Source organism: Mchenga conophoros, linkage group LG14, assembly GCF_057382185.1.
Source record: "Mchenga conophoros isolate Kocher_MC1m ecotype Shallow Benthic linkage group LG14, M_conophoros_male_GT1.1, whole genome shotgun sequence".
Taxonomy (NCBI): Eukaryota; Metazoa; Chordata; class Actinopteri; order Cichliformes; family Cichlidae; genus Mchenga; species Mchenga conophoros.
Window position 1 is genome coordinate 15,195,501 of NC_140539.1, and position 27,505 is coordinate 15,223,005.

At 40.2% G+C, this 27,505-nt stretch overlaps 2 protein-coding genes across 4 annotated transcripts in view; one reads left to right on the forward strand and one right to left on the reverse strand.

The window, feature by feature from the left end:
* Positions 1–1,213: 1,213 nt before the first annotated feature.
* Positions 1,214–10,086, reverse strand: LOC146559474 (lysosomal amino acid transporter 1 homolog). Of its 3 annotated transcripts, none has more exons than XM_085245460.1 (8): positions 9,948–10,086; positions 9,254–9,626; positions 9,010–9,135; positions 8,766–8,853; positions 7,765–7,874; positions 7,569–7,670; positions 6,110–6,295; positions 1,214–3,046 (listed from the first exon to the last, which is right to left on the reverse strand). In XM_085245460.1, exons 2-8 carry the CDS (start codon positions 9,332–9,334, stop codon positions 2,930–2,932), a joined length of 810 nt encoding a protein of 269 aa, XP_085101586.1. In that variant the 5' UTR covers positions 9,335–9,626; positions 9,948–10,086; the 3' UTR covers positions 1,214–2,929. The 3 variants fall into 3 exon arrangements, 2 of the variants coding, with proteins under 2 accessions (XP_085101586.1, XP_085101585.1); XM_085245459.1 differs by having other exon boundaries at positions 9,010–9,139; XR_014888343.1 differs by lacking the exon at positions 1,214–3,046 and adding an exon at positions 3,060–4,351 and having other exon boundaries at positions 4,383–6,295; positions 9,010–9,139.
* Positions 10,087–11,095: 1,009 nt separating this feature from the next.
* Positions 11,096–27,505, forward strand: part of veph1 (ventricular zone expressed PH domain-containing 1) — a 93,740-nt gene continuing 77,330 nt past the window's right edge. The window contains exons 1-3 of the mRNA XM_085245461.1: positions 11,096–11,838; positions 24,178–24,732; positions 24,900–25,118. Coding sequence (XP_085101587.1) covers positions 24,595–24,732; positions 24,900–25,118 — 357 coding nt within the window. The 5' untranslated portion in view covers positions 11,096–11,838; positions 24,178–24,594. The remainder of the gene's footprint in view (positions 11,839–24,177; positions 24,733–24,899; positions 25,119–27,505) is intronic.

Here is a 27,505-nt window from a genome sequence, read left to right on the forward strand (position 1 = left end):
CAAAAAATGTAGCGTTTAATGAGGCTTAAAGTTAACTGTGAGTCTATAAAACAGAACATCACCAAATGCTGTTTCTTTCCTGGAGTTGCTCTGCCAGACCTTCACAGTTGCTGCTCGTTTCTGGGTCTCTCTGCCTTCAGTTTTGTATTTAATAATTGAGAAGCCTGCTCTGTTGGGTTGGGATCAGGTGATTGGCTCGGCCATTGAAAAATATCCAATTTCGCTGCATTGAGAAACTCTTGGATGCTTTGCGTCAGTATTATTTGCACCGTGGAGCGCTGTATGCGGTGGTCCTGAGAGGCCCGACTTACAAAAACACCAACATTTAATATGGGAATACTGCAGAAATACAGAACACAACGGAAGTTCAATAAAATACAACGGAAGTGTTTCTGCTATAACAGCTGAGGCAAGCTGGAAGAGTAATGTGTTTTAATTGAGCCATACAATACTGTACATGTTTGGTATTAGACTGTTGGCTTGTCGCTTCCAGGGGTCTGTTATGACCTTTTGCTGCATGTCCTTCTGTTTGTGTTATATGTGCTTTTGCAGCATTGTTTTCAGAAGTCGCGCATGGAGTTGGAGCGCTCATGGTTACTGTAGCTGTCTGATCGACTCTGTGGCATTTTGTATGAGTATAGCCTGTACACTTCACAATTCAGCCTGCTACTTTACGTCACCCTTAGACACTAGTGCCCAGCTTCCAATGGCAGCTATACAAAGCTATGCCATAAAACTGCCTCCACTATGAGCCAATTTTTCCTCCATACTTGCCTCTTTCCATAATTCTGGTATAAATTTATGTTGTTATTCTGTCCAAATATTTTTTTAGTCTTTTTCTCCCAGAACTGCTACTTCAGGCTATTTTGGATGTTTTCTAGCAAAGTCTGCTTGAGTCAGTGAAAATGGAGGACTGTGCATAAAATTGGCTGTAATTCATAAACAGTTAATGCAACATTTTGATAAAACCCCTTGAAGTAGAGCTGAAAGCCTGCATTTCAATCGCATCTCGAGTTTTGGATTTAAAATCCACTGTGGAGGTGCACAGTTTCGTTCAGCAAACTACGGACATGACTGAGAAGACATTGTAAACTTGTACATTTCTGTGACTCAAAGACAGAACCTTCAAACTTTGATGTGAAATTTGAGACCAAATTCTTGATTTCTTTCAATCAAAACAGTACATAGTATATTTTAGAAAGATACAATGGAGTTATTTAAACTTGGCATAATACACATTTATTAAAAGGCAACACAATGGAAGATTAAAAAAGGAAATAAAATAAACCCATCTCAACAACTTATATATATGCTCCACAGTCTGTAGCAGCAAAAGGTCCTAATAATATATTCAATACAAAAACAATCAGAGAAACAGGAACATTTTGAAAATACAATAAATCACTAGAAGTACTGAATTATTAGTGAAGAAGTTATTATTGCATATTTGCAAATGAATTTTCTCGGGCTAGTACTGGGACTAATGACTAATGGTTTGTTTGTTTTTTAACACAAAAAGATGCCCACACTTGCCTGAGGTAGAGAAATCTGCAGAACTGAAGTTAAACAGATGATCAGGTTAAAAGTGACTATGCCACATACATGTTGTATGAGAAAACCATCTGTCAGAAGAAAGAATATAATTCACTAGTAACTAATTTACTATGAATTAACTAATATTATTAAGACTATTATTATTATTATTAGCATTAGTCTAAATCAATACTTACAAAAAAATATAATCATAAGATGAAACCACTCATCTATTAGTACACCATTTTTTTCCTTTCTCTCCTCTGTTGTCATCTATTCAATTAGCATTAGTTCTGGGAACAACTGTAAAGAAGCTAATAAGGACACGCTACGAAATAATGCAAATAAATTTGGCTTGACAAGAGCATACTCTCTCCCACAAACCCGATGACAGATTAGACACGTGGACTAATTTTATAATGCTCCTATTTTTAGATAACGTCATTGAACGCGTCTTCTTTCTTTTTTAATAAACGTTATAACATTTTTAAAAAGACAATGCCAGCACACGGAAACTTAAGAGAGGACATCTGCAGGGAGGTCATAATCAGGGACTTGGAAGGACAAACAGTTCAACTGCTGTTTTTAAGAAATACAGTTTCTTAAGTTATTATCTACTTTAACAATCTGATTCACATTAGCTTAAAAACAGTGATGTGTTTATGCAATGCATTTATATTAAGACTATTAACAGTTTTAAAGGGTACACACTGTTTCTCCTGGTGGACAACAAAGAGAACGCAAAGCAAAGAAATCCACTAGTCCTTAAACATTAAACACGAAAAATCCTTTTCACATTATATAACACTATCAGATTCACATTAAAACATCAGAGTTGGTTCTTTTTATCCCAGCGTTGTCTCGTATGGCTGTAAAGGGTTAGCTACAGGGCCACAAAGTGAGATAAGACCAATGTAATTCCACACTTCTGTGCTTACTAGGGGAGTATTTGGAAAATTTGCTTTCGTTGGCTTTTGGTGCTGATACCTACTATCTTAAAAAATATATTAATACATCAGGTTCCGCAGATACTGGCAAAGGTTTCATTTTAGAAATGGCTAATTGGTTTTAAGAGCCCTATTTTAAACATGGAAGCTCACTGATTGCTTTTAAATATAGTTTTTCCATCCATAAACAAAATCAAGAGGTCCAAGTGCAAAAATGACCCAAGTCATGCAGGCAAGCCAGACTAAAGAGAAACTATGGAAGAGCTTCTAAACTGGTAGTTAATCTCCAGTGTTAAGGAAACTGTTACCTCCTCTTTCTTTCTTTATTAACACACTAAACAGGAGATTGTCCTCTTGTGTGCAAAGAAAATGAGACTCATGTTCAGCAACCCCTGAGAGCTCCAAACAAAGACTGATAGTCCAATCGCTGCTGGTGTTTGATCTCTGTCCTACAACACTGTCAGCTCCTCTTCCTCACTCAGAAGAGGTTCCACCTCTGGGATATGGCGTAGCGCACTGCTTTTGGCAGAAATGTTCTTCCTGTACATGATGAACTGGGCAGTTACCTGATTCGGTCAAGGGTTGTACGGACACTGTAAGTTCAGACATTTTACAACTGCAATATCAAAAAGGTTGGGACACTGTGTAAAATTGAAATAAAATCAGAAAGCAATGATTTGCAAATCTAATAAACCCATATTTTATTCACAACACAACGTGGAAAACATAGCAAATGTTGAAACTGAGAAAATTTAGCATGTTAAGTAAATTTGAGGTCATTTCGAAGCAATGACTTAGCAGCTTTCTATTCCTAACCTTAACACATTTATAGATTCATGTCAGCCCGCTGTCATGCCTCCACACGTGTAGGTTCATTCCAACCTGCTCTCACGCATCCGAACGCGTAACATAGTAACGATTTGTCACAGTCGTTGGTATGTTACACATTGGGATGAAAACCTGTTGAATAGCAACGTGACTGGGTATAAAAAGAACATCTAAGAGACTGGTGTTTCTCAGAAATGAAAAGACTGGCAGCAGCCAGTGCTACCCCTCAGCCTCTTGGCAGACGCACCTATGGTATGAATGTTAAAATCCTACGTCGCCTTGTTCTCAAGTTATCGCACTCACATGATTTTCCTCCCTCTGACCTTGACCTTAAGGCTGAAGTCACTGAAAACCTACCAACCTACTAAAATCTGTCTTTAAATTATGAGAGAATTTTAGAATAATGTTACTCAGTGTAAAATAGTGAAGACTTGGAATATCTTATCGTCTAAGTATCATCATCAAAAGATTCAGAGAATCTGGAGAAATCTCTGTGTGCAAGAGACAAGGCTGAAAATCAACACTGGATGCTTTTGATCTTTGGGCCCTCAGGCAGCACTGCATTAAAAACATGATTCTGTGATGGAAATCACTGCATGGGCTCAGGAACACTTGCACAAATCACTGTCTGACCACAGTTCACCATGATATTCATGAATAAAGATTGTAGCTCTGTCATGCAAAGAAGAAGACTTATATGAACACAGTCTTCTCTGAGCCAAGGCTCATTTAAATGGTCTAAAGCAAAGTGGAAAACAGTTCTGTGGTCAGAAGATTTCAAATTTGTTTGGGAAAACATGGAGTAGAGGGACCAACGTCTTTTTCAGGGAAGTCCTAGCAGATTTCAGCAAATGCTAAACCACATGCTGCTGCCATCACAACAGCAGTTTCACAGTAGAAGAGTCCAGGGGCCCGTTCTTCGTACCTCGCTAAGTAAGTTAGCTGGATTTGATTGTTGACGATTTCGCGTGATCTTGGATCGTTCGGTTCCCCGAAGCTCATCCGGGACTTGCTGCCATAGCAACAGAGTCGTAAGCGTAAACCTGCTGGGGAGCAGGTTTACTTTATGTAAACAGGATTAGATCGCGGCCACGCAGGTATGTCCGCTTCATTTATACGAAAGCAACAGCTATATTCCACCACTGTTTCACCATAAATAAATATTATCAATGTAACTAAAGATAATGCAGTACTTGATCCTTTTATTGATGTCACACAGATACATACAGGTCATTTCCTAAAAAAGGGAAATGTACTATTAATCATTCTATTACATGTATGTGATTGTTACAGATGTAATTCATATTTCAGAGTAGTAATTGTAAATTACTTTGTGTAATCAAGATGAGAGACCACGGCTATAAAAGCGAAGGTGGATTTGGGAAGCCTGTCGCAGCCATGTCCTGTCCGTTTACGCGAGCCACCCATTGCGGAAGGTGCAAGATTGATAAGGAGAGTTTTCAGAATTCAGCGTATATTGCGGGACAGACAGGATCCTTTAGCTCAGCGCGACAGTGTGCTCATAGAGATATCGATTTTCCCGTGAGGATATTATTTACTTAACCAACTTGTTGACGAGGGGGTGCAGGACCACCACCTGTCTTTTTTTTGCTCTGCCCTTTTCTTGGTTGCTGTTATAAACAAACAGATTATTCCAGGGTCTCTTTTCAAGAGACGAAAAGCAATATAAGTGATAAATATTACCATTCTGTAGAATATTCTTATATTTCACTTTTACTTGTTCCCATGTTCTAGTGGGTCCTGTTGTGGCTCTAATGTGAAAGGGGATATAATATAACATATTATAATATAATATAATGTAATATAATATTGGATAATATAGTGTGATATGATAAATCTACCCTACCGCCTACTGGTGTTGGCCAGAGGGGCCGATGGCGCGATATGGCAGCCTGGCTTCTGTCAGTCTGCCCCAGGGCAGCTGTGGCTACAACCGTAGCTGCCTCCACCAGTGTGTGAATGTGAGAGTGACTGAATAGTGGCAATGTAAAGCGCTTTGGGTGCCTTGAAAAGCGCTATATAAATCCACTCTATTATTGTTATTATTAAATTACTTACGAGTTTAATTTGTCAGCAACTTTCTGCCAGCCCTCTCTCCTTGCTTTTGCAGCCTTTGCAGTGTTCCCTTGCGTTCTGATTAAACTCTGAAACTCCTGAAATCCCTCACTCAAGAGTTCTTGCTCTGCTGCCGAAAAATACCGAGCCGAGCGCGCTCCGTCGACATTTTCGCCGACCAATCAGAGGGTTGCCGATCAATGTTTCCACTATCGATGCGTAGCCCCTTTTACGACACCCAGTGATGTCACATTACTGCGTCCAGCTGTACTAATCGTCAACAGCAGGTGTGTTCGGGGAACCGGATTAGCGAGCTCACGGTTAGCGCGATGGTTTGGTCTTGGATGTGTCATTTGATCTTGGATGTAGTGAGCGACGTACGAAGAACGGGCCCCTGGTGCTGAAGTGGGACGGTACACAGTGGTAAACATGGACATTAAACTCTAAATTCAGCTTATTTTTTCCTGTAAATAATAAACCATTTAAACATTTGACATGTTCTACTATCAAATTTGCAAATCACTGCATTTATTTTATTTACATTTCAGACAGCTGTTTTCTAATTGGGGTTGTACACAAGTTGGGACAAAATCAGCATGCTGAATGCTTTAAATTTACTGCACATGCAAAAACATTACAAGCAATATTACCCTATTATGATTTATCGGGTCAGATTTTGCATTAAGTTTGTACAGTTGGGCTTATTATTATTATTTGAAGGATACAAAACAGTCGAGTATGAGGACTCCCAGGCTGCCGATGAGCCAGGCCAGATGTTTGACGATGAAGTTCTGTTTGGAGCCCTTCAATGCCGGAAGGACAACTATGACGCTCAGCCCATACGTCCCATTACCCATCATGGCCAGGGCGAACAGCAGGTAGGAGGTGCCCTCTGTAGACTGTCGCTGGAACTAGAATAGTTAACAGATAATTAACAGACAAACAAGAAGCACCACAGCAGTCTTACACTGGGCTTATAGCGACTCTTATTGTTAGCAGGGATGGCCAGAAACATTTGTCTGATTGGTCTCCCACAGCTACAGCCGGATAAAAATGGCAACTTTCCCTGTAACGATGTCTTATGTGAAGGTTTAAACTTTGCCTCGATGTCTGCTGGGATACCTCACCACAAAAGAAGAAAAAAGGAATTTAAACAACTAAACAACAAGCGTAATTTAGTGCTAATTTGGTGGAGTTGGATTTTTCCTGGCCTCTTTATAGCACCACCTGTGACAACAACTCCTGGTTTCATGAAGCCCCCCCACACACAAAAACCCAGAGTCACTGTCAATGAAAAAGAGAGTTAAGTACATGTTGTTTCACTTACATTAATCTCAATTCAGTGGACTTGCACTCCAAACAAACAGACACAGAGAACCTCAACAAGATTAAAGGATAAGACTAGATTTATTGAATTGCTTTATTGGTATCAACAAATCCCCAAAAGAGATAACAGCCAACAGCGAATTCATCCTACTAACAAACAGCAGGAAGCATGTGTGCTTCACATAAACAGGCTGGCTTTGTTCATCGCATCTATCACTGAAAGGATGAGGAAAGGCAGTATCCATCCGATATTAAGAAACCAAAGACACATTTCAACCTTGAAAGATAAAATGGAGTTTTACACTCTGCTGTTGCTGCTAAATTCAGTCCGTCCCTGAAGAAGTGTTTAGCAGCAGAGTATGAATATCCTGCTGATTATTCCCCCACAATGTCAGGCAACAAGTGAGCGTATGTGAGAGAAACTCTGAAGGGAATCCTAAACAGCAACAGTTTTAATTGTTTTGTAGACTTGGAATGACATTTTGGACGTGCTCTAACATGTTTACATTTCCACAGGGGCAAAAGCGACCTAAATGATTTACAACATCATGGGAGTCCATGTTTTGTGCCCAGAAGTCTCTCTGGCACTAGCACGCTACTGAGACAATCCCCTCTGGTGATTAATCGCTGCAATCGAGCCAATGTGTTTCTTCAGCACAACAGCGCCATTGTCTTCAACGCCTGGCTTTCATTTTGACACACATGCAGTATTCACAAATATCCATACTTCACCATCTTCTCCATCCCCATTTATGACCAACTCATACATAGTAATTTGAGCTTTCCACAAACCTCCAATCCAAACACACAAACCATGTTTCTGAGAATAAAGTGAGTCAAAAAAAAAAAGTTACTTACATTTTTATGGATTTGTGGAAAACGGGAGCAGAGGTAGAAAACAGATGCCAAATATCCACATACATAACCAGTGATTTCCACTGACTTGGAGCTGGCTGGACTCTGGGTAAGATAACAGTGAAATAAAGAGAAAAGAGTTAATGCTGCACCTACGGAAGAGTGGGTAATCTCAAGTGGAAAGGTGTTTGCGTCTTACCTGAGTGTTTAAATGTGAACCGTTGTCTATAATGAGCTTGGGTAAAGCCAGGAGTGCTAATGTCCCAGCGCCACACCACATGAAGCACACCCACTTCAGCGCGGGATTTTCTAAACGACAAACACACACAAACTCAGTAACAAACGTATCCAGCAACAACAAAAACAGTACCTGTAGGTTCAGTCTTGCTTAGGCAACAGTATAATTAAGATTACTACCCAATGAAGTTTGCAGAGCAGTGCAAATCAGATAAGGGCAGCACGACAGATGTTTACACTGACTACACAAACATTATGTAGGAGTAGGATGATAACTGGATATAAATAACTTGAATAACTATTGTATAATATTAAACCCTACTCTACACCCCTGCAAGGTTTTATCACAACTCATTCAAAACTTTTGGAGCTATAAATAAGACACACAGAAACATTACCAAAAACACAACCTCCTTGGTGGAGGTAATTAGACATTCACCCCATTTTTCCATTAGCACTGCCTGAATTCTTACACATTGTTAGACACTATAGGATCACACAGTTGCTGAAGATTTGTCTGCTGCATGACCACGATGCGATTGTCCAGTTTTATTGAGCCTATGTAAACTGTATCCTCGGTTTCCTGTTCTTAGCTCTGTACTCGGTGTGGTCTTCTGCTGCTGCAGCACATGTGCGTCAAGGTGAAATGTGCTGTGCATTCAGAGATGCTCTTCTGCATGTGTTGTTTGTAATGTGGTTATTTTATTTGTCTTCTTATGTACTCGAAACAATCTCTTTTATCCATTCATCTGCTGCTCACTGGATACTTTCTGTTTTTTGGACCATTCTCTATAAACCCCTGAGATGGTTGTGATGGAAAATGCTACATAACAAGTGCACAAAAGTCTTGCGTTACCCATCACTTCTTTATGTTATAAGACTTTTGCACAGTGCTGTATTTAAACCAGACATCATGCTTTGCCAGAGGTTTAACCTAAGAGCAGAGACGGTGTCAGGACTCACTTCTGCTGGAGCTGTTTTTGATCTTATAGTAGAGAAACTGGGAGACGAGAATCAAGTCAGTGAAGATGTAAAACACCACTGTGACAACCTGAGAGTGGGACAAATCAAGAGAGAGAAATGTCAAGTAAAATGAAAAAAAGAAAATCAGTATCAGGATAATGACTATCCCTTCAAAAGCTTGATAGAGATTCACACTGCACAGCCAGCAGACCTCAACCAGCCAGGCTGAATTGTCTGTGTTCACCTGAATGGGCAGCTGGCTAGTGAGATAGCATCCAGCGAAGCTGGTCAGGTCTCCACTGAGGAGGAAGACGAGAAACCCAAAAGACATGGCCTCCTCCACTTTTCCATTCCGATAGGCCTCATAGACCTGCCTGGAAAGACCCAGCAAGTCAGATTAAAGACAAATATAAGACATTAACATTAACATTTCTGACTGGCTGAGCTGGTTGCACGGTAAGCCGACAATAATCAAAGTAATTACTCACGGTATCGTGGACAACAAAAAACAGAACATGGATATGAGTCCTATCACAACACTGCAGTACTCCCAGATGTTGTCCACACATTCCTCAAGCAGGTAAAGGATCCATGGTGTCCCGTTGACACACAGCGGTCTGCCCTGAGATGGAGCAGTCCAGTTGTTGATGGCCACATCTGCACTCTTGCCTGGAAAACGCCCGCTGGCCATGAGGAGTGACTGATTTCCTCTACCTCCTCCTCCTTTTCCTCCTACTTCAACTTTCTAAGTAGCCTGGGTGTGTTTTTGTTTTGTCAACAAAGCTAAAGCCTGGAGAAAGCAGATTTATGTGGCACCACTACCTGCCTGTACAAACAGACTTCTTATGTCATTTCTCGAGTCTGAAAGACAGAAAAATAAAACAGACAGTGAGCAAAACGAACAAAGAAAACTGTGGAAGGTACAGAGGAAAGAACATAAAGTGTTAGGTCCATCCCAAATCAGTAATTACGTCTACATTTTAAAAAATACGTCAGTAAGCGATAAGTTTGCTCATGGTGCACGCTCAGTCTGGCCTACCCACGCTCACAGCTGTCCAGAGAGCCACTTGTGGTGTTTATGTGGACGCAATCATGCTTCAGGCTAATTTAAATGGATTTGGAAGAGATGCTAACAAACAAACAAACATACAAAAAACATAATTAAGTTCAGTGACCGCTCACCTGACTAAAACGGACTCGTAAAAGACTCCAGGCTGTTTGCTAGTTTGTACAAACTTCACCAGCATCCTCACACGTTCAAGCCCTTTGAAAAAGATTACGGATAGCTTCTCCGTCCACCATCAGCGGTCTCCTGTGTGAAGCGGGCCAGGATAAGATGCAACATCCGGTGCGAATTCAAAGTAAAATCCTCTTTGAGGACAATTTAATACTGCTTGAGAAATTTACAATATAATGCCAGGCTATTTATTAATTTAAAAATAATATCTCTTTTTTTGTAAACTGGGATACTTAATTTGTATATATTTATGTAGAAAACATTTTTTCAAAGTTGTACCCAGGTACGTATTTACGAAAACAGCATACGCTATAGCAAAAGTCATGTGTGTTTTTATTTCAATGCCACAGTAGAATGTATTTTCGTGTATAATATACAAATACATATTTTTGACGTTAATAGTTCCCATTCATTTCTCATGTACTTCATTCACGTATCGCTCCATGAAGTAGACAAAATCATGTGCTTTTATTTTGAAGGCACCGCAAAATGAAGTCTCACGCCGGACGCGATGCCTGGGAAAATACCACCATCTACTGACCAGAGCAATGAATGAATGACGTCAATACAGTGAAAAACTATATCGCCTTTGCTACAAGCCTTTTCCTACGGAAGCGTAGAGCTGCCACCCAGGCAAACGTGAAAGTTTTTATAACGTGAAAAGTTTATTGTTCTAACAATATACTTTTCACGTTTGAACAACATAATATCAACAATAACGTGATATTATGTTGTTCAAACGTGAAAAGTATATTGTACAAACATGATAGAATATTGTACAAACAGGAAAAGTATCTTGTTAGAACAATAAACTTTTCACGTTAAACGTGATACACTTGTATTTTTCTTTTGCCTGGGTGGCAGCTCTACGCTTCCGTACTTTTCTTCCTTATTACATTTTTATATTATCAAAAACTAATGTAAACACCAGCATATACAATACAACCATCATCACACAACTAATAATAACCCACCTGTAATAACAGCAATAATATGCTGTAATATGTTTCAGTTGAAGTACAATTTGGCACTTCATTTCTAATCCGATATGGGCATTTCAGATTAGTTTTTATTGCTTGAAAGTGTTGAATTGTAGTTTAGTTTCTGTTATTTTCAGTCTCAATTTTAGTATTTACTTTTATTGTATGAATCAGAATCAGAATCAGAATCAGTACAGGTGTTACAAGATTTTATTTATTTATTTTTTTAGCCAAACTAACTGATGTGTCCTCTATATTTTTTATAGTTAGTTTTCCAAGTTCACTACATAATTTTATTAGTTTTATTTTTTTCAAAAGTCTAGTTTTTATCTTTATTTTAGTTAACTGAAAAGATTTGTTCACATTTAGTTTTAGTGTTTAGTTTTAGTTAACTATAATAACCTTGGCCACGCCTGACGCTTGAAAACCATATGATTTCTTTGTTTTGTTTTGTTTCGTTTTTGCATTATTTTATTTTAAAAAAAATTTTAAATGAACCATTGGGTTAACTAATCGTGTCACAAAAAGCGAGTCCTGTTTAAAGATCGCTTTAACCACTGAAGCTGAGTTTGAAATAATCTCCATATTTTTCCGAGGGCTTCTGAACGCAGCGTCCTCACCTGTCCCTCCCTCCATACACCTGTTGCTCCGCGCAATCCGATCGGCCGCAAGATGGCGCGCTTTCCCATGGTGACCGAGGAGGACGACAGTGAGGGTTGCTCTGAGAGAGGACCTGGATCTGCGCAGGGCTTTTTTTATTTGTGTTGCTATGTGAGGCTTTGGAGCGCGGTTTGAAGATACTGCGCGAGGATCCACATTAAGCGTCCGCGTGCTGTCGACGTGCTGCGTGGAGCAGGTAAGCTGTCCGAGTCCGTGGGTGTTTGGAAACGAAGCGGGCTGCTGGGAGGGGGGTTTCTTGTTGCATGCTCTCTGTCATAAGAGACGGGAATATGTCACCCACATTCCTTGATGTCGGGAAAGTTGACTGCACGAGTTGAAAGCAGTGGATGCACCACACACTTTCTGGTCGCCCACTAAGCCGACTTTTTTCCTGTCTTTACTGAGGATACCCCAGAATCCATGACGCCACAGATAAAGATAGCCTACTACTAAACCCGGGGGAGCGCGCAAGTGGATATGAGAGGTGTTTTCCTGGGCTGTCGCGCGTAAACACTCACAGTAATTCCGGGCTAAATGCGTGGTCATTTTGGGGGGAGGTAGTGTATCCTGGAAGGACGCGTGGCACCTCATCTTTTGAACATTTTGAAAATTTTTTGATGTCACAGAGTAGTCATCTGTGCCTCTCTGTTTCTCAGGGTAACATGCAAAGGAATGTGCTCCCGGAGCTTGAAAGGCAAGTTCAGTGGCATTACTCACATTTAGTCTGTGCATTTCTTCCCCTAATCCCGCGCTCAAATCCAGATCTATACTGTTGCTTCACTTGTATTTGTGTGAGAATACAGACGGTGTGTGTGTGTGTGTGTGTGTGTGTGTGTGTGTGTGTTTGTGTGTATGTGTGTGGTGGTGGGGACTCTTCAAGGTCACAGACTTCAGACAGATGTTGATGTCCCAGGAAGGAAGGAGATTATCGTTCACTGTATGAACTTGAAATAACCTCTTAGTATTTTTGTGCATAAGATTTCTAAAATAAAATAACGTGTATATAATAACAAAGAAATACATATTTGTATTTGTGTGATTTAGCAGTTATTCATGACACTTATATTGCTTATTATTTAGAATTTAAGGTACACTTAAATCCGTTGGGCATCTTTCTTTGCCTTTAGACAACAATTCTGATGGCAAAAGAGCCAAACGGGACAGGCCAAAAAAAAAGAAAGAATTTAAGGTACACTCTTTTATTTTAAGTTCATGATGGCAGACCTTAGATTATTTGGAGTTATATTGCTCAACAGCTTTGCATTACCTTGGATATTTTTAGGAAACTAATTACAGAGTGCAAATTACGGGACAAAATTATTAGTCCTTGCTATGAAAAAGCTTTTTATTAGAAATTTTCCCAACTGTTTTTTTTTACTAGAGCGAGTAATTTTAACATAGCATTTCTGAACATGATACAGTTCTTTAGAAAGAATCAATTATTTCAATTTGTGCAAAATAACAAATATGTCATTAAAAAAATATTTCTCCACCTGAAAACCCAACCTTTTCATTGAGCTACAGCACAAACCACTGCTGTACTATGATGTGCTTTAACTGTGTAATGCACAATGCCTGTATAATCTAATTAGAATTCAGGGTTAGCATGCTATTTGCACAAAGTATAAAAACTTTAGCGAGGGTTTGAGCTGTCACTGAGAAAGCATCATGCCAAAAACACAACACATCAATTTAGACTTGTGAGAAAAAGTTGTTGATGCTCACAAAGCAGGAGATGGCTATACAACATCACAGTTTCCAAAAGTGTCATCAAAAAAATTCAACGAGAGCCACGTCGTATACAACAAGCCTGTCAGAAATAGGAAGATTTCCAAGACTTTGGAAAGAAAACTTGTGAGAGATGTGTCTAAAGGCCACAGAACCACTGCCAGGGCATTAGTGAATGACTTTTTCAGGAATTGTAGTCTCAAAGAAGAAAATCACTAGAACCCTGCAAAGGAGGGGGTACAGGCCAAGAAAAATTCCACTTCTTACTTATGTCAAAGACGACCTGGAGAAAGATTATGCTTGCTGGAGACACATCCTTTGGTCAGATGAGATGAAACCACAGCTGTTTGGAGAAAGAAGGGAGAGCCGTACAATCCAGAGATCACCATCCCCGCGGTGAAGCACGGTGATGGGAGCAAAATGCTGTGAAGATGCTCCAGTGTATCTGAAACTGGGAATCTCATTAAGGTGGAAGGAATCATGAAGAAAGAAGGACGTGTGACAAACTCCAGCAGTCAGTAGCAAAACTGGATCTGAGTCATCCCTTTGTCTTCAGCACAACAACGAGCCAAAACATACGTCGCTCCTGCTGACCAAAGTTAACATAGCTCACTGGCCTGCACAAAGCCCTGACCTGAAGACCAAGATCCATGCCAGAAGACCATCAAATCTGGAGGAGCTGGAGAAATTTGCCAAACAAGAATAAACCGGGATTGCTGATTTTGTTTCTATGTGCAAAGTAAAATAATGTAAGTAAATAAAATAAGACTAGGTTGTTTGGAAAAGCTGATTTAAAAACATTTCCTTGCTCCTCATTTGTAAATCATACTGTAGGTGATTATATATGACAGTAAAAGCCAACTTTCATTGCTCATTTCTGCGATTCATTCTGCTCACTCAGGAAACAGGAAGCCTGGATAACATGCAGGATGCAGGTTATGAGAACACTTCCAAGTTTAGAAACACATTAAACAATCGCTTTCTAATAAGAATCACGTCCTGATGATGCTGTGAAAGCGTTCAGTCGGTACTCCTGAGTCAGGCCCGTACGCTGAATCCGGAGCACGCTTCCGCTCAGCTCGGAGCACGAGACCGAGTTCGGGCTGTGGAAGGCAGCGGGGAGTAATGAATAATGAATGGTCTTGAAAGTGTGCATGAGTGTTAGTTGGCTGAGTGTGGCGGTAATGCACATTTTCAACCAGCACTGCTCCCCCTCTGCTGTGGAAATCCTCTCAGCAGTTAAGAGTCTCGCAGCACAGCAGAGCCAAATCAGAGAAAAAAGAGAAGCCCCCAACCCAAACGTGCACTCTTTAGGGTGGATTCAGTGCTATTTGACACAGTTATGCCTGCAGAAAACATTTCGGGCTCACACACACACACACACACACACACACACGACTACAAACACACAAAATGGAAGGAGGAATGAGCTCAACTCAGATTAGTCTATAGAGGCTCTTTGTTCTCTTTGATGTGTTCATTTTTTCAACCTGTCTAGAAGTTAAATTATTTTCACTTTCAGAATGTAGCACAGTGAGTCCTAAAATAAGTTTCTAGGCTGAAAATGAGAGTTTAAGTGATTACTCAAAAGCAGAAAACTAACTTTTAATCACAGATTATGTGTTTTTGGCATAATGTAGCAACAGCATGATGAGTATTACTAATATCCATTTATTTAATTATCAGAGGAGCCATTATTTTTTATAATTGTCAGCACAATCAATAAGTAGTGTAGTGGCCCATTTCGTCGAAATGTTAGAATCAATAAAAGGTATTTGTTACTATCAGTTGAGGTTTATTGTTTGAACTGTGTTATCTCAACTGCTCACTATGAGGCTAGAGAAACGAGTTTGTGAGGTCACGAACATAAACAAGATACACAAACAACAATATCTGAAATGATTATACTCAAAAAAAAATGTCTTGTACTTTTTAGACATGACACAATATTTTTTTGAAGTAAAATGCAAATGAAATGTATAAAAATCAAAGTTTTATTTGTTCAAATAATTAATCAGTAAGGAAAATATGCTTGGCATAAACTGAATGTACGCCAAAAAAGTACATTTCATTTGAGCAGATTCCATCATATTGAATATTTACATTGCACTTATGTAACAAAATTAAATGGGAATTTACATGTAATCATTTTGGGTGTAAATATTTTTTTTTCCAGTGCATTATTGACATCAGTGACACACAGGATTGTTAGGTACAGGTTGTTTGTAGTTGGTTGTGCCACTTTCACCTTCAGAGCTATCTTAATTGGCCTAAAGAAGGTGCTGGAAACATTCGTCTTAGCTTTTGGTTCATATTGACATGATGATGACAGAAACCAAGACTCATTAGACCAGGCAGCACTTTTTCAGTCTGTAGTCTCAGTTTCCTGTTCTTAGTTGACAGCAGTGGCACTCGGGTGTGGTCTTCTGCTGTGTGTTCAGAGATGCTCTTCTGCACACCTTTGTTGTAACAAGTGGTTAATGGAATTACTGTCGCCTTCCTATCAGGCATTTTCATCCAGAGAACTCCTGCTCTCTGGGTGTTTCCTCTTTTTGAGACTATCTTAACCCTAAAGATGGTTGTGTGGGAAATTCCCATCAGATCAGCAGTTTCTGAAATACTCAGTGGCATGGTATGATGGTTATTTCAGCTGACATTATGATCAAGTGCTGATTAGATATATATTCCCTCCTCATTGCCACGGCCCCAGGACACAATCTACAATGACTCTGAAACCGTTGAGCTCACAGATCATCCTGCAGCCGCTGGGATTTCACTCACTCATACGTGGCACATAGATGAGTAGTTGTAGTGTGATGTCTGCGTGGTTCACAGACATCGAAGGGCACGTGGACAGCCACGGAGAGTGTCACATTCATACTCTGGTGACAAAATGTAGTTAATGTGGGTGTGGATTCAGACAATGGCATCCTCATAGATGTGTAAAGTATAACACCGCCTTTAAAGTAGATTGGTGCCAACGTGGGTAAATTGTGAAGGGCACATAAAGCAGAAATGATTTTATCTTTATCTGCTCTCCTTGCTTTAGTTGGTGTGACATCCATCAGTGTCACATTAAGTGTTCCTGTGGTCTCCTTTGTCTTATCACACCCATAGTGACCGCTCTCTGTAGGGATGGTAAGATATTCACTCCCGTGTTTTCCTCGCTCGCTCACTCTCTGTTTTTCTTTATCTTTTCTTTCATCAGGGTTTCACTGTAGCAGCTTTCTCCTGCTCATATCATACTGTAATTCCCAATCGTTGCTCCACAGCTGCGTAACTGCAGGACATAAATTATGGAGAACTTTCCCCTTTGTCCCACACAAGCACAAATGCACACACACACACACACACAGATTCACATATAATACAATACCTCTACAGTAGGCTCCTCGGGGGTCTATCTTTCAAGTCTTAACTCAGTTCTCCGCGGCAGTGTGGACCTATTTCCACAGATGTCTTCGGGGAGCCTTCATCGTACTTATTCATTCAATCCAAGGCATCAGTTACATAACTGATTGGCCCAGTTATAGAACAGCTACTTAACTAACCAGACTTTAATCAAGTAATCAATATGGAAGGTGCAGTCTTTTACGGATACGGCAGAATGATTTTTGAGGACAAAAAAAGCCGTATTCTCACCATTTAAAGTATAAAAAGTAAAAATGTAAATAAAACTGAGAATATAAAATGACTCCTTTTAACTGCTGGAGACTTGAGATGTTCAGATTTGCTGAATAGATATTTGTTTGCTTTAATTGTATAAATGAAATTCACCGTAGTCACTCGTTGGTTGAGCGGTCACTGGTCCAGCCAGACAGGAGTAGATTGCAGTAGATCACCAAAAGTGGCCACAGCCAGCACGGATTAAAGACTGCCCCCCCCCCCTCCAAACACCCCATGCACCAGGTTGTATGAGTGTGGGCCACACACACATTCTTAGAACTGGATTTACATTTTCCACCACAACTTTTTGAGGGATAACATTTTTCTATGGCAGTTGTTCCACACTAACACAATTTACCCATTGACATAGTAGTTTTATTGTAAGCCAAAACAATAATAATTTTAGCAACCATGGCCAATTTTTTTAATATAAATTTGTATCTATTTATGTACATTTTGGTTATGCGAGTCCTCATTCTGTACCTTTGCACTGGAACTCATATCTGCATAAACAAATGATGACTGTGCACCTCCCGAGAAATGCATCTGTGTCGGGTTGACCCGGACCGCGACGACCTGAATGGCGTGGAAGGTTGTGGTGTAGGGTTCAAAAGAGTTTCCTGCTTGCTTCTTTATGTTGTAAATTAGGAGGTAGATTTTCCTTAGAAGTCTAAATCAAGCTTAAATTCAACGCATACCAATCAATAAAATACATTTCATTTGAATACATTTCATAGAAAAATAGTCTGTCTACACCTCTGAGGCTGTAGGCTCTGGGTTTTGCTGTATAAATAAAAATGTGTTCATTCAATGAGTTGGCCAAATTCGTCAGGATACGCTCTGCGTTACGAGGAGACCGTCAACAACCACCGTAAGCAGCAAACATTGACTTGTGCTTTGCAAATGAAGTAAACATGAACACGTACAACTCAATGTCGTTATTGAGATAGTTCAACTTTGGTTGACGAACCAAATCTTTCTTTCTTCCTCTTCATGAAGCTTCTGAATTCACGCTCAGCCTGATATGAATGCAGGGAATGCACAACGCAGGCTCTTTCTTCTATAGTCTCTTCTGTCTCCCCACAGCTCCTTTCTCAAGTCTTTTTGTGAGTGTGTGCGATGTCTTGCAGGCCGAGCAGGTGCACATTACACAGAAAGACAGGGCTGACTGAGCAGAGGGAGAGAGGAGGGAAAAGAGGGAGGGCTGGTCTGTCTTCATAGGCCATACAAAAGAGGCAGTGTTTTCTCTCCCCCTCGCAGTGTGCTGAATCAAGACAGTAGTGCCAGTGGTGGAGGCAAGGAAGAAGGAGAGGCCCATTGTCCTCACATAACCCCCTAACATTCGTATTGCCCTCCCCAAGCACGCACCCTCTGGTACCCCTCACCCAGCGGCACCCAGCTTGTCTTCAACATGTGGGTACCTGCTAGAGCGCTATTTCTTTGAATTTCCCTGGAATCATTTATCTTATCAGAACGGGTTTGGGGAAGACTGACAACACACCAACGACAAGACACTAGTTGTGTCTGTAAGCTTACAGACACAACTCACTGTGTGTTGTTAACTGTGGAACTGCAATTTGTGTTCTTCACATGTGCAGACGCATCTATTCCTGCACTGTAAACTTTTAGGGTGACGGTTAAGTGTGAGGTTAATAAATTTAAGGTAATGTAATGTCCTGTGAAAGAAATATGACTGCGTGTGTGTGTGTGTGTGTGTGTGTGTGTGTGTGTGTGTGTGTGTGTGCGTGCTCAAAGGCTGCATTCCTAAGCTTGTTGAGCCGTAGCTTGGTGATTAATAGTAACTAGCTGATTATTAAAGAACTGAAATTCCTGAGGCCCATTTTTTTTCTCTGCTTGTACACACACACACACACACACACACACGCACACACACACACACACACACACACACACACACACACGCACACTGCTACTCAGTTACTCAGGCGGGCTGTGACATAGTAAGAGTAGGAAAGGATACATTACATAACACAGCATTTCACTAGTAAGGAGAGACAGAAGCATACGTATGCTGTATGTAAAGGTGAATGCAAGTGTTGGAAACATAATCCATCTCCAGCTTTCTCTCAGTCTGGGACTCGGTCTGGTGGCTCCTCCATTCCTCATTCTTTCCTCCCCTTGGTGTTCTTTGGTCGTTTCCATCTCTTTCCCATGCCTCTTTTCTTTTTCAGTCTTAGTTATTATTGGGGAAAGTAAGCTGACTCTGTTTTAAAGCTGGACTTATCCACCATTCATTTGTAAAAACTTGAATCCAAGATTTTGGCTACCTCCGTGTTTGGTTTCCAGATAGGGATACCAGAAATTTAGCAGTCGGTACCAACACTAGTAGTATTACATGATTCTTGACTCCCACTTTGATGCCTAAATGATCATCCCATATACTGACACATCAATGGGGTGGCAGATTATTTATTTAAAATGTTAACTTTACATTTTGTTGACCACACACAGACTGAAATGTTAGGATGGTTGCCGAGCAGGATGCTAACGTTACAGTGTCATTATGTTGGCACTATTTTAGCTATTTTAGCCCATGGAACAAAATTGATTTCACACCGGTAGTGCCAGCTGTCTCAAACAAAACGTTAGAGTGCATTTCAGAATACCATAAGAAGGATAACATTGTGAATGTTGTTACTGTGAACAGAAAATTGAATTCTGGGTGCTGGTCTTATAGCCAACTTATTAAATTTGTAGTATTTTCTCTCTCTTACTCTAAATAAAACACAATAACATAATTTTTATATAGTTTGTGAGTCAGTTATCATCCCCCAATCACCCCACCAGTATTTCCATAGCTGACTCTGCCTTTCATATCGATGAGTTGGAGCAGAGCTAATGCTAGACTACAACACTTACAGCCGTATGCCGCCCCCTTGCCTGCTGTTGTGTTTCCACAATTATGATGCCAAATGGCACTGTAGAAATCATTTCTGGTAACATCCGTAAACCAGATGTAAAGATTGAAGATTTGACTGAGGAACCTGCATGCCCAAACCGTAGTGAGCGCTAGCTACGCATTAAAGTTTGTTTGATGAAACATCTTTCTCCACGTTGGACATTAGTTACAAAATAACTGCGATGTTGTATTAAATACAACATCAAGTTAGCAATGCAAACACAAAAACAGTTAAGAAATTGTTAACTGAGTTCATAATTTAAGTGATGAGTCATTTAATTTTCTCACTAAAACTGTGTTTTGTTTTTTTTATTCGCAAACTGAATAATCATCCCCTACTGGCCATTAAAAGGAATGCAGGAATGCTGTTCAGATGCTCAGCTTACATTCACCTATTATATACAGTTTGTGCTAGATACACATGATATTGCAGTATAATTCAGTTTCTACAGCTCTGAATGATCATCATGTCTTTAAAACACAAAACATTTTAGTCCAAATGAAGCTACAATTTATTTATTATGACTGGTGTATTAGACCATAACCCACTGAGCAAAAACTTACCGAAAAGACCTCTAAGCAATGTTGACATTTGGTATGTCTTTGAACTGTAGGAGGAAACCTGAGTACTCACACAAGCCCAAGGAAAACATGCAAATCCACACAGAAAGCCTACAACCAACCAACCGGGGGGGTTTATACTCAAAACCTTCTTTCTCAGATGCCCTAATTTGTAGCCACATGTATACAAATAGCACAAGCACATTTGTTAAATATTAGTCTTTCCAATACGCTGCAAAGAGGACTCTTCAGCTTTCACTTTTTGAACAAATTTATATGTGAAGTGGCATATTTTTAAAGGCTTTGACTAGCTGACCAGATTTAGCCCAGAAAATGTCATCCATTGATGTCTGGTGCTTGGTGGGATTAGTTTTGAATGGCTGTACACACTCCCAGGAAAGTGTGTATGTCATACAGTACATCCTTATCAAAAAGTTAAGAAATACACAGTGTACAGGAGTATATGTTCGCAGTGTAAATAACAACACACTCATACTGTATTTTTGGGAACTCCTTGCACAGAGAGAGCTTGTGATTATTCACCTTCACAGCTGTGTGTTGGCCTGTCTTTGTGTGACAGATAAACCTCTTTGCTCTGTGTTTATGGCTGTTTTGGTGTTTCGGTCCCAAAGCCACAGCTCGGACCAGTAAGAATTCCCGATGTGGTATCCTGGCAATGGTTGGGTTTCCATGGCCGTCGCTGGCTTGGCAGGACAGATAACGGCCTCCCAAGTGGTCAGCTTTGTGCGTTCCTTTTGGTCTGGCTTGGGCTCGCTCCAGTGTGGCTTTCAGTGAAACGGTGCGAGGATGAGACGATGTCTGATTGTAGAGGGAAGCTGGTGCAGGAAGCAGAAAATGACACAGATACATATGTTTAGCTGCTCGTCCTCTCAAAGGAGGCAGAGTTCTGCTGTGAGCAAAGTCATCGTGATCACAGGCAGCAGACACGCCGGGTGGCTGCTTCAGAAAGAAGGCGTGCGCGAATACTTCAAACCGCCCAGAAAGCAGCGACAACGGCGAGAACAGCAGCGCGTTTACGTGTTTAGATTTCTGTATAGAAAATAAGGAGCGCTAAGCCAGTGACATGTCACACTTTTAGAAGCAGTCTCAGTGAGTGTGTATATGTGTGCGTGTGCATATGTAATCCTTTGCCCTTCCGGCGTCGCTCCGGTGTGAATGATTTAATGTTTAATTGAAGCTGACAAGAGTAGCAGTAATGCAAGTAAATGGTTAACATGCTACTTTTCAGTTACCACAACTTTGAACTCCATTCATAACACCAGGACACTGTGTATTCTGTTCGACTCATTACCTTTATTTACTTTACCAATCATTATAATACATCATTTGTGCTATAGTGTAGAGTATAACAGTTAGAGTTGCACCAGATATGCAACATATTATTATCATGTTTTAACTTACTCATGCCGCTGAAAAGAGGGCAGAGATACAGTCTGCCAAAGCTCTCCTCTGCAGCACACATCCTGACTTTACTCGTCCTTTTAAACTGGATTTTGCTGGGGGTCAGCGGTGCTGGTGCTGCGTTGCTGCAGGACGATAAGCGTGCTGTGGATCACCCAGTTTTTACACAAAAAAAATGTTTTGTGTACACCGATCATAAACCTCTTGTTTTTTTTACTCCAAATACTCCATCCAGATTCGTGAGGTGGTCGCTCCTTGTGCAGGATTTTCAAGAAAGACAGAGAGAATGTGATGGCAGACGCGCTCTCTTGGTCTTTTGGAAGACGTCGGTGTTATGGCTGTTATTGCATTTCTTGCAGTTTAGTAAGTTATTTCTTTTTTTTAATTCTTTGTGTACCGGTGTGACGCCTCTAGCTTTGAGGATCTTTGAGTGTACCTGCGGGTCAACATCTGGCCATTTTAAAAGCCCTGGTTCCATCCTCGACCGGTAAACCTCTGTGAAAATGCGTGTTTCTTGTTTAGAGACCTTTGCAAACGATTAACCCACATGTTGTTTATGTCAGTGAAGCAGAGGGCGTGAACTGCATTTATCTTTTGCACAGTTTTCTTCTGCTTTGCTTATTTTAGGGTGTTAGGCTTACCACGTGCCTTTCATTCAGTTTTGTTTTCATTTATGTAAATACAATAGATAAAGATTAAAACTTTTATTTGCCATTTGTACATATGAGCTAGGTCTGAGTGCATAGCGCTTAGAGTCAGAGTCAAATAAATACACACACAGATAAACAAAGTGCATTTAGAGGTGAAGTCAGGTTTCTTTTTTAAACAGACAAAGATGAAGAAAAAAAATGTCAAGTAATTTCAAGTGTAGAACAATAGTTCCTTTATTGCACTTAAATGACTGTGGAAAAGATATATATTGAAAAATATTTGCCAATGAGAAATGTGTGCATATATATATATATTATGTGTATATATATATATTATGTATATATATATATATATATATATAGTGCATCCAAATGTGTATTAAACTGAATACATTGACTTTGTGTGTATTTTAGTTATTCCTTATTTCGGTTTTAGTCAGACTGTGATGGGAAAAAAGTGGAAGTGTGTGTGTTTGTGTTTGTTGTTCTGGCCTTGGTTCACCCTGGAGTAATTTGCTCTCAGATATTGGTATGCATTAATAAATAACGGGCTTTAACTGAGAACTTGTGGTTAGACTCTGATTTGGGCAGCGGGCCAGGGACTCCCTTTTAACTTTTGTGCTATGCTCCCTGCTATCATTTTCTAAATATGTGCGATATGATTAAATGCTGTCTGACTAAGATTTCGATGTAAGATTATTTATTTACTATAACTTAGCGATGCCAACACACAGGTCTCTGGAGTGGAGCACATGCTTTTACCTTCAGTCCCACATTCACATGCTGCCCCAGCAACTTTTCTCCAAATGAGAGGCATGTTGTAGAGTAGAAGTGCACTATATAAGAACCAGTCCATTTACCAGAGACAGGCAGAATGGTGAATTTCAGTCTGTAGTTTTCTACATCTCACACAGGTGAGCTTTCACACACAGTTGCATCTCTAGCACAGTGGCCATTTTGAGGTTCAAAGCTCTGTCACAGCTGTATGGACATTTTTACTGCACCGTTGTGTTGTTATGGGACTTGGGGCCATAAATACACAAGCTAGTTAAAGGACTACGCCCACTGCCCCCAACTGAACCCTCTACACTGGGAATCCTGCGCTTTAACTGTAATAAAATGGTTAGGAACAGGATTCAACTGGTTGGACTATTAGGTCCTTTTAAAAGAAAACACAATTAACCTGCAGCTAACTAATGCACATCTTATTTGTTTAATCGGTACGACAAACAGAATGTGAAATTCATCTGAACCTTTTTGTTTCCAGGATTTAGACTAAGCTAAAATAAGCAGTATTTTTAACAGATAAGAGTTGTATCAATCTTCATGTCTATGTCTTGCAATGAAATTTTGTTTCTTATGCACGACTACTCCTTTAATTGAGATGTTTTGGAGAGCAAAAATCACATGCAAAATTAAATATCCGATGCTCAACAGTATCTCTGACTTGCTCCGAATTAATTTTCCCAGCTTTTCAAATGATCTCTTCCTGGAAGACGATTTTGTGTGCAAAATGACGATCCCAGCATTTCTTCTCTTTAGTTAATTTAATCCTTCACTCTCTCTTTTTTTGTCCTTTCTCCTTCAGGACTCAGCTGCAGAAGGACTGCCCTGTCTCCATGGTAACAGGCCTCAGGCAGACCCAGAAAAATGTTGGGCCAAACCCGTCAAACTTACCTGATTCTGGACTGCGCCGGAGAGGATTTTAACAAAAATTATAAAACTATCAAGTCCGAATATGATGCATTCGATATTTCTTTCTGTATAAAAGTGTGTGCCTGAAAATCTTCATATATTTCAGCTTTATTGCATTTTAGAAAGACTTGCTTTCTCCCATCCCTGGCAGAAAAGAGTCTTCTATTTAAATATCTTTCTAAAACCAGGAGGTGAAGGAAAAGTTGCTATGGTATTCAAGACATTATGTCAGCGACTTTCTCAGTTAAGTGATCTTAAACTGTGCGGAGGCCGTCCCAGGCTCGTCTCAAGGTCCTAAACCAGGACAAGGATGCACCAGCTGTTTAGCCAAGTGCTCGGCCAGAGGGATCTGTCCAGAGCAGGTGATCTGTTCTCTCTGGAGGACGCAGACATTGAAGACTGTCTGTCTCAAGCTCTGGACCAGATTAAGGCAATCTCCTGCTCACCGGTAAGTTGATGTGTTTAGATCAGTGCAACCAACACACACAGTTGGTATTTATTCAAAAATTACAAAGCAGATGCCATTAATTATTTATGCCCTTATGCATAATTCATTGCTTTTGTCCTTACTTTATCATTGTATTCCTAATTTTGCATCCTGTTGCTGGCTGACAGGACTATTTGACCAATGACAATGACCAGGCAGTGGTGGAGATTTGCATAACACGCATCACCACAGCCATAAGGGAGACGGGCTCCATCGAGCGACACAGCACGGCTCTGGTGGGACTGTGGGAGTCCTGTCTGGAGCATAACCTCACCCCGCAAGGTGAAAACACAGAGGACACTCCGCATGCTAAGATAGCGTCTGACATCACCAGCTGTATCCTGCAGGTATACACACACGCTCGCATGCACACATCATTGTTTGTTTTACCTGAAGCACATAAAGGACACACATACTCAGAAACCTCTCAGGATATTATGTGTGCTTAGGGTATTTAGCTCCAAGATACTTTTAGTGCTCATGGGATGAAACTTAAAATTTACAGTACGGTGCAAAAGTCCCAAGCCATCCCTCTTTTTTAAAATTTTCTTTCTGAGGGGCCAGACTTTGTTGTCAGTGGTCTTGAGCGATAGTTTTTTAGTGTTTCTGAAAGTCTTTCAAAAGTTTTCTTTGGATTATACAACAACTGGACTGAAAATCAGTGGCAACAGGTCTGATTGAGGGATTAATCCAAATCTCAAATTTCTGATTCAAATCATTGTCAGTATGTGCAGAGGAGGTCAGGAGAGAGATACAACAGTGAGCGTCTCCAAGCATCAGCAAAACACCGTGGAGGCTCTGTCATGGTTTGCAGCTGCATTTCAGTCAGTGGTGTCAGAGATCTTGTCAAAATTGACGAACGCAGAAAAGTGCCGTCAGATTTTGATTCACCATTTAATACCATCAGGAAAACATCCTTAGAAGAGCTTTAAGTCTCCTTGAAGAAATCTGGAGAACTTTTCCTGAAGACTACTTAAAAAAATGACAAGAGAGCTGCCAAAGAGAGTTCAGGCTGTGTTGAATAATAAAGGTGGTCGCTGCAAATATTCACTCATCTTTAAAATTGCTCAAACTCTGTTTTTGGCTTGTATACTGGATTTCCATATATATTTGTACAAGTTTTAATAATTCATTGCACATATTTTCCATTTTCCTAACAAAACGTAAAAAAATGAGGAGTGGGCTCAGACTTTTGCAAAGTACTCAAACATTCCCTTTCATCTCAGCCACACACCTATAGCTTGTACAGAATGGAAAAAGGCCATTGGGAGCACTTGGCTATAACATATTTTACTGATGCATTGATATGCACTACATTAAACTTCATCAATAGCTGTTGTATTAAGGGTTTGGTAATAGTTTTCTTCTCTAAGAAGTAAAACTGTCAAGCTCATCAGAAAACGGGCATAATCAAATTTGAGTAGAAAAATGTAAAGAAAACAGAAAAAAGCACTTCTTTCGTCTTCCTCTTTGTCATGTGACCTTTGACAGGTTATAGTTTTGGGGCTGGTTGCATGTTTTTTTTTAATGCACGTGAGCAATGCTATGCTAAAGCTCTTTAAAGCATTGGTGGTAAACACGAGGGTGTAAAGGCTTCGCGGGGAAAACAAGTGAAGGAAGGCAACGTTGGTGCACAAGCGGAAGAAAACCCTCACAAAATGGTACAAGCAGAAGAGTTAAAATAAAAATTAATAATACATGATCTCCAGCAGGGAAGTTTCCCTTTAAGAGCAAATATACTTTATGTAATCACTGCTGGGGGGGGAGGCATGAAAATGTACATTTAAAACTCACTTACCTTCCCCATTTTCAGACCTCCAGTGCTGAAAGGTATAAAAGCAGAGTGACTCCCCTCCACCTTCTTTCTCTCCCTCCCACTTTTTTCTTGGGAAAGGGAATGTGGTTAATACCACCATAATGAGACTGACTCCTCAGGAAAGACACACACACACACACACCCACACACACACACACACAAAAGTGAGGTTAAAAGTTCTGACAGCTCTGACGGCGCCTTCTGGCTCCGATGTCCGAGCTCCTGCACTTATCAGGACAGCCATTCCTTTTCTCTTTTTCTTTATCTCTAAAAATCTGTTTCTCTTCATGTCATTTTTCCACATCTCTTTCCTTCCTCTCTTGCCCTCCATCCACCTTTATCTCTGACCCCTTCCGTTCTCTCTTTCCCTCCCTGTCATTTTGAATTATAGACACTTGTCTTATTTTCCCACAGAAACTCCCTCAGAGAAAAGGAGAGACGATTCATGTCATATGAGCTCTTTGACGTGCGTTGTCATTGAAGTGTAGTACAAGATGACAGGAAAGATTAATAAATCAATACATTAATTCATGTGCCAAAAGAAGAACACTACTGGCACCTCATGCCTGCTGCCTGTAGCTGTCAAACATGACAGGCTTCACACTGAGTGTTCAGATCGTCCCTCTTTAGACAGACTAAAAACAGTTTGTGCTCTAAAACGTCTCAGCTCCAGTGCCAACACTGCATTTCATGGTGATTCTTCTATATTTTGGTGCCTGATAATAAAGGAAGTGAAGGTGTTTACACAGTTTATATTAGTGGGTAAAATAGTTTTTGCAGTGCCTGCACTGCCATCATGTGGAAAACCAGAGGCATGACAGCGAGAGACTACACTCCCCAAATCATTGATTGAGCAGTTTTTGATGATAGACATAAAAGATAAATCTTGAAAATAGATATATATAGTAAAGACTTAGA

What these genes read in the sequence shown, in the direction of transcription:
- LOC146559474 (XM_085245459.1), bottom strand. Translation starts at nt 9,456, where the DNA reads ATGGCCAGCGGGCGTTTTCCAGGCAAGAGTGCAGATGTGGCCATCAAC. An exon ending in TTCCACAAATCCATAAAAAT is followed by an intron (nt 6,296 to 7,568) that starts GTAAGTAACTTT and finishes TAACTATTCTAG; the next exon opens with TTCCAGCGACAGTCTACAGA. An exon ending in TCCTCATACTCGACTGTTTT is followed by an intron (nt 3,047 to 6,109) that starts GTATCCTTCAAA and finishes TGACCGAATCAG; the next exon opens with GTAACTGCCCAGTTCATCAT.